At 42.8% G+C, this 7,193-nt stretch overlaps 1 protein-coding gene across 1 annotated transcript in view; it reads right to left on the bottom strand.

The window, feature by feature from the left end:
* Positions 1-3,382: 3,382 nt before the first annotated feature.
* LOC308158037 (serine/threonine-protein kinase PAK 2-like) overlaps positions 3,383-7,193 on the bottom strand; it is a 12,379-nt gene continuing 8,568 nt past the window's right edge. Inside the window, exons 10-15 of the mRNA XM_080531628.1 lie at positions 7,055-7,167; positions 6,773-6,890; positions 5,603-5,702; positions 5,250-5,446; positions 4,863-5,000; positions 3,383-4,651 (exon numbers count right to left, since the gene is read on the bottom strand). Coding sequence (XP_080387754.1) covers positions 4,565-4,651; positions 4,863-5,000; positions 5,250-5,446; positions 5,603-5,702; positions 6,773-6,890; positions 7,055-7,167 — 753 coding nt within the window. The 3' untranslated portion in view covers positions 3,383-4,564. The remainder of the gene's footprint in view (positions 4,652-4,862; positions 5,001-5,249; positions 5,447-5,602; positions 5,703-6,772; positions 6,891-7,054; positions 7,168-7,193) is intronic.

Genomic DNA, 7,193 nt, shown 5'->3' with positions numbered 1-7,193 from the left:
GTGGTTGAGGGGGTGTTGGGAAAGAGGGAAGGGGGGGGGGGGTATGTGTGTGTGTGTTTGTTTTAGGACTTTTCTAGTAAAAAAATAAAATAAATCAATGATTCCGGAATATCTTTCCCTCTCGATAGCTTTTCCCCCTGATATGTGGTCTGTGGTGGTTACTTTGTGTATGCACTGATTGGATATCCTGCTCTAGGGTGTGTGTCAGAGCACAGCAACTATGAATACAATTTCTATAGAACATAATGGATAGGGTTTCACCCTGTTCACTTGTGTGCCAGCCAAACCAAACTGTAAGTGGGAAGCAGGATTGAGATCAATGTCATTTCAATTCAGTCCAATCAATAGGATTCTAGAATCCTTGTTGAAACGTTTTTTCACGGTTGTTGAATTAGAATTGGATTAATCTCCTGAATGAACTGAACTTAGAGAGAGCTGAGCTCAACCTTGGTGGGAGATGTTTGTGGTTTATGAGTTCGATTGCACTGATGAACAGGTACCAGCCTTGTCTACTAAAGTTGTATGGGGTAGGGGGTCCATGTCCATGGCATGCCTTCTGTAGTATCCCAGTTGACCGTGGTCAGCTCTTACAACACAGTGTCAAACTCAGGGACATGTGTTTTAGGCCATGCTGCTGATGCTTGACTCGTGGCCGAATCTGACCCAAAACTCTTCATAGAAGGAGCTGGCTTATCCGGTGTGTGAATGACGGTTCAATTATTACTTGCATTGCTTTGCAAGGTAATTAATGGGCAGCAAATCCTTGTTAAAAATAAATAAATAAATGTAATTGTCAATCACCCCCACTAGTTTTGCAGAATTATGTTGATTTGTTTGTAAGAGCTGTTCTTGATGTGTTTGGCCTTCTCAGCCATTGGTGAGTTTTCTTTTTCTTTTCTTTTTTAAGATAATCCGTGCCACATTACTTGACCGTCTGATTATTAATCAAACGGAAGAACTTCAGATAATGTTTAATTTCCACAACCAGAGGCAAGATGAAAATGTTGGGCAGGACAGTGCGTGGTGCCTTTCCGTCCAATACCCACTGTACGCTTTGATGACAACCCTGCTGTAGTCTATCTTTGTTTCTTTGCTGTGGTCTTCTCTGGCCTCTCTGGCATCGTATACATTTCCACCCAAAGCACTTTCTGTTTCTACAACAGATTGTTTGGCTAAACCTACTGTTGATTGAGGGAGATCAATATTTTAAAATAAAATACAAAGAACCCAACACAGTAATTATTGAGTCGCTTTTCTGTGTGTGTGTGTGTGTGTGTCTTTCCTGTGGTAGGGTTGTTTGAATTGAATTAGAATAATGGGACGGGGTTTCTGAGAACGTGAATTAATCGTGAGAAAGTTACAGACCGGGAGATGCTACTGTAGCTTAACATCAGCACCACAAACAGGAGGATAGTGTCTTTGATTCTAACCTCTGAGTCTTTCTCACTCATCATTAAGTTTGCCCAAATGATGTTACTTCCTATTCTCTGCATGGTGAAGGAGTGAAACAAAGTACCACATGAAATGCTCCTTGAGGCACTCCTGAGACTTCATCTGAGCAAACTGCATCATCTCTTCTGAGGTGACACTACTAAGGAGAGGGAAACACATGAGTTTAAACACTCCAAATCCACCCAGATCGAATGAAGATCCTATGAACTATGACTGGAAGGCACATGTGCTGGATTAGTTCTGTATTCCAGGGGCACCTCTCGGTCATCTTGGTTATGGAAGCTGGTGTTGATGTACTTGCTTAGACTGGGATCTCAGTCGTACCTCTCTGTGAAACAATGACAGCTGAAGCTTGATTTTATTCACTTGGAAAGAAATAAAGTATCAGTACATACATTAGATGCAACAGATGCCTTGCTCATGCGCCCATGCTCCAGCAGCAGGCAAACTGGTAAAACAGGTGTTTAATGATTTCTCTCCTCCTTTTAAAATGCCATGCTCCATACAGTATCTTGGCTATAGCAGCTGCACTTGGATCAGGATATCCAAGAATAAACCTCTTTTACACACACCTGTATCATAAGAATGAACCCACAGAATTAGAATTAGACAGACAGAATTTTAAATACCATTGACATACAATTCTGATGTGGCTATTTCGCAATGTTAACATAATAATTTCATCCACCAGAGTAGTGCAGAGCTGGAATAAATTGCTAGACAGGACCTGTATACTCTTGCCTACTCCTCTTCATCCACTTGGCTTTGGGACATGAGCCCACAATGAGCTCCCTCTCCTTCCTGCATGGTCATGCATTACTGGAGCCCTGACTAAACAACAGGCGTAATGAAATATACATAATTAATACATAAAGAATGCCATGTTACAACGAATCATGCTGCAACTGTAATAACAAAAAAATGGCAGTTGCAGTTTCTGTCTGAAAAAGGATATGGAATTATGCTGCAACAATATAAAGAGAAAAACGAGGTGAATAGGTGAGACAAAAAACCTACTCTACTGTATTGTGGGTGTTAAGGCTAGACACCAAGGGGCTTATCAATTGGACCTCGTTCAGGACTATTTATTAGTAGGTATGAACAGCAATATAAAGTGCAAGTTCTGTAGAGAACGATTGTCGGTATGTGTATCAATGATGCCCTCTTGTGTCAATGTCAGTAATAGCAGAACCAGATGGACAGAGTGTGCTGTGTGAGTGGCTCCATATGAGTTTGTTTTCTAAATCAAAAGTTAAGATTTGAAATCAGCAGTTATTATGAGGTTAAAGTACAGATTGTCAGCTTTTATTTGAGGGTATTTGTGTAAATATGTTTCACCATTAGGAACAACCCTTTTTATACATTGTGCCCATCGTGTCAGGGCACCAAAAGTATTTGGCAGTTACTTTTTTCCTCTCCATAATTTCTCTCTTGCCAACATTCTGGTACACATTAATCTTCATCTCATCTGTCCACAATACCTTTTTTCATAAACTCAGGCTGCAGGCTCTTTTAGATACTTTTTAGCAAACAGTAACATGGCCATCCTGTTTTAGAGGCTAGTGATTTGCACCTTGGGGGAGCCTTAGGTTAGGGTTGTTTCTGATAAATTGTTTCCTATTTCTCAGACTCATAATGGCTTCCTTGACTATCATTGACACACTCCAGAGGCAAATGCAAAGCCTAGAAATGTACAGCACTCTTATGCCTGCACAAATTACACAACAGAACACACCTGACTGACCAGAAACACCCATCAATTGTCAAAATACTTTGTGCCTTTAAATAGGGGGACTATGTAAAAAAAAGTGTCTGGAAATGTGGAAGATGACATTTATTGATGTTGGCAAAAACTTCACTCAAACACGTAATTTGTCCAAGTCTATATCTTTAATAATAATTTACATAGACTGTTTCACATGATTGTTCATTAGAAGATCTTGGTTTCATGAAAAAGAACAATAAACAGGATCCTGTGTACATCAGAGACCATCATCATTACAAACTTCCTCTGGTTGGAATGTCTGCTCTGTGATTGGCCAGACAGAGCTCTATGATAAACAGGTCAGAGGTCACACACACAAGAGATACACTAAGATCTCAAATGAGTGGAAATACATCATAATACAGTAATCTATCAGAATGTTAGTTACAACAACAACAAAAAGAATGGTTTACAAATACATACACAAAAACAGCTTGTCAAAAATGTCCCGATTTGAACAGGGTTTTCATCGCTGATCGTACATAATATACAAAACAATTTGAAATACTTAAATCTTTCAGGTTTTGCATCCAAAACATTTCAATTTAAGAGACAAAGTTAATTCCATACAGCAAAGTTTCATTGTAAGAATAGAGGCAGAAAGGGTAGTTGGCAAAGTGATCAGATTTGGAATGACCTCACTGTATCTGACCGAGAGGGGGAGTACTCCAGTAGAGATCAGTGAAGAGAAAAGAAATAAAAGAAATAAAGGGAGAGCTATGGATACAAAAACAATATAAAGGTTTAAGGCATTAGTGCACAAAACTCCCATAAGAGAAACATTAGCAGGCACTAAGTGTGTGTGTGTGTGTGTGTGTGTGTGTGTGTGTGTGTGTGTTGTAAAAACAGTCTAATATTCTCTGATGGGAGTTGTGGAGGGTTGCGATGAGGGATAGTTGGCACAGGGGTCAGAAGGAAAAGTGTGAGGTGGAGAAGGAGGCTGGCTGGCTGTGTGTGTGGGTGTGTGGGCGTTTGTGAGAGTGTGTTGGTGCAAGGCACAGGTAAAGCAGAGCTAACGATTAGCATCAGGGAGGGAACACTATCAGTGAGGGATGAGGCGCTGGGTTATTGGCACAGTGGGGCTAGCTAGGGAGTTAGCCAGTAAGGCTAGCAGTTAGCCTGGATAGAGCAGTGTTTCTCAACGTCCTTGTGGTCCCTGGAATGTCGGAGATCGCTCCTCTCAATTGTAAGTTGATCTCAAGTGCTTCTCCAAGGACCATAGATTTGCTCTTCCCAATTACCAAACCAGTTTGAGAGACGCTGGGTGGGTTAGAGGGGGCTCTAGACAGTATAAACAGGTTAACAGCTGAGAGAGACTAGTTATTAGCTATTAGCGGCCGCTAGCGATTAGCGGTTGCTCTTCATGGCCTCCTTGGCTGCCAGGATGAGGGGTGTGAGGCTGGACAGAGGTTTGGCCAGCTTCAGGAATGGGTGCTGCAGGGACAATGAATATATACAAAAAAAACACCATATCACTATATGAACCAGCACCCAAATGAGAAATCAACCATAACCTACTGTACATGTATCAATATGGCAACCATTACAACATATGAAACGTGTGCACTAGTGGTGTCACCTGCAGGACTTGATGTATGTGTGTGTGTGTGTGTGTGTGTGTGTGTGTGTGTGTGTGTGTGTGTACCTGCAGTAGCTCCCTCCCCCCTCCTCGTTTCTCCACATCCATCTCCAGACAGCGAGACAGGAAGGATCTGAAGACCGGAGACAGCTTCTCTGGGCTCTGCAGCTCAGGGGTCCCGTTGGTGGCGATCAGATACAACGCCTGGAGAGGAGGAAACAACACAGGATCACTTCAGAGTCCACCTGGAGAGAGTCAATTTGCTGCTCAACAGAAAAATTGTGTGTCATCAATACATGGCCCAACTGTTGGAGACAACACACCCTGGCACAAGATCATTGAAGGACTTCGCTTATATCAGGCCACAACGACAGGAGATGATCTGACGCACACTCGAGGGCACACATGCGCACGCACACGCACACGCACACACACGCACACGCACACACTCACCCTGAGAGGGTTTTCATTGAGGTATGGTGGCTCTCCCTCCACCATCTCTATAGCCATGATGCCCAGGGACCAGATGTCCACTTTAGGCCCATAGGCCTTCCGGGTCACCACCTCTGGGGCCATCCAATAAGGAGTCCCCACCATGGTGCTGCGCTTGCTCTGCTCAGGGGTGATCTGGGCACAGAAGCCAAAATCAGCTGGAGCGGGGAAGGATAGAGAGAGAAACACGGGTCAGTTTGATTAAAGCACTGAATAGACTCACACTGTGTGTATTGTGAAACAGAAAGAGAGAGAGAGTGTGTGTATATATTGTGAGAGTGTGTGTGTGTGTGTGTGTGTGTGTGCTCTCTCACTGAGTTTGACAGATCCGTCCATTCCCAGCAGTACGTTGTCACTCTTGATGTCCCTGTGAATCACCTGGTTGGCATGGAGGAACTCTAGGGCCTGCAAACACTGAGGAGAGAGGAGAGTAGGGATGGGACAGAATAATAGATTATTCTAATAATCGTTCCCAAGGGTCAAAGTCGATTTTTAACATTAGGACCGCAAATTAACAGACAGAACTAATGTCGGTTCTGTAGCACCATTTGTTGTTGTTTTTGCATTAATCATGCACAGAAAAACAACATACACAAGCATAATATTAATATAGTTCAGGAATTATTATTATTACTATTGAGTGTGGAACGGGACGAGAGTCTGAGGTCATTCAACTGTGCGCTTCATTCAACATGTGTTTAGAGTTGGGCTACTACTTGTTTTTAGCCTAGCCTAGCCTTGTGAGGGCCATGTTGCTAGTGTAGGAATATGCATGTTTTGTTGGGTCTCTTTGTAAAAATGACAGTGTTTACATCTCCTGGCTCTATGGTAGATCCCCTGCTGAAAGTGCTTTCAGCTCGTCTTCAGCTGGAGGCGCAAGAAGGAGAAAGAGAGTGAGAGTTTCAGTTGAAGCTGAAGAGATTGGAGGCAGACATGGGTATTAAGAGGTGTCAAACGTAAAGTAAGGTGAAATAGCGATGGGATTTAACGCTGGCAGGCAGTGTTCCTCAGGTTTTGATGTAGTAAAAACATTTCATTGGTCCCTGTTGTCTGAGGCTGGACAGCTATACAAAATGTGAGCACAGCTCTAATGCGTGCACAGGGTATTAGCGCATTGCTTTTTTCTGTTCTGCATTATTGTTATGTTAATATGCTATGTTATGCTAATTTAAGTATTCAGAAGGACAAATTCATGTGGATTAATACCAGAATAAATTAGATTTTTCACTGTTAAAGGTGGGATTTTTTGCGTTTAAGATGATCCATGGCTGCCATTGTGAATGTCGGCACACATCGAAACATTTATTATTCGTTCATAGCACCCACCGGTTATTCAAATATGAAAACATTTAGTTATGCACATCCCTAGAGGAGAGAGTGAGTGAGTGAGTCTCACACACACACACACACACACACACACACACACACAACATTTTCAACCATATCCATATACCCATATCCTCTCCTCCCCCCTCTCTCCATACCTCTCTGCAGACAGCAGCGATCTGAGCCTCGTCCATGCAGGTCTCTGTCACCACGTCAGTTAGAGAGCCACCAGCCAGATACTCCATCACCACAAACAACTCATCTCCTACCAGGAAACTAGACACACACACACACACACACACACACACACACACACACACACACACACACATGCACAAGAAGAGTCAGACATATGACTCACAGGGGGGGCCACACAGAATAGGAACAACACTACGGGTATGAATGTCAGAGGAGTGTGTGTGTGTGTGTGTGTGTTTTACCTGTCGACAAAGTTGACAATGTTGGGGTTCTTCATCTCCTTCATGACCAGGATCTCGTTGATGATCAGCTCCTTCTTGGGCTGTTTCTGCAGGTTGATCTGTTTTATGGCCACCTGCCAACACAAACACACAGCATGTA

This window comes from Nansenia antarctica (genome assembly GCF_963989245.1).
Source record: "Nansenia antarctica genome assembly, chromosome: 1".
Classification (NCBI taxonomy): domain Eukaryota; kingdom Metazoa; phylum Chordata; class Actinopteri; order Argentiniformes; family Microstomatidae; genus Nansenia; species Nansenia antarctica.
This window is presented reverse-complemented; position numbering and strand designations above follow the sequence as displayed.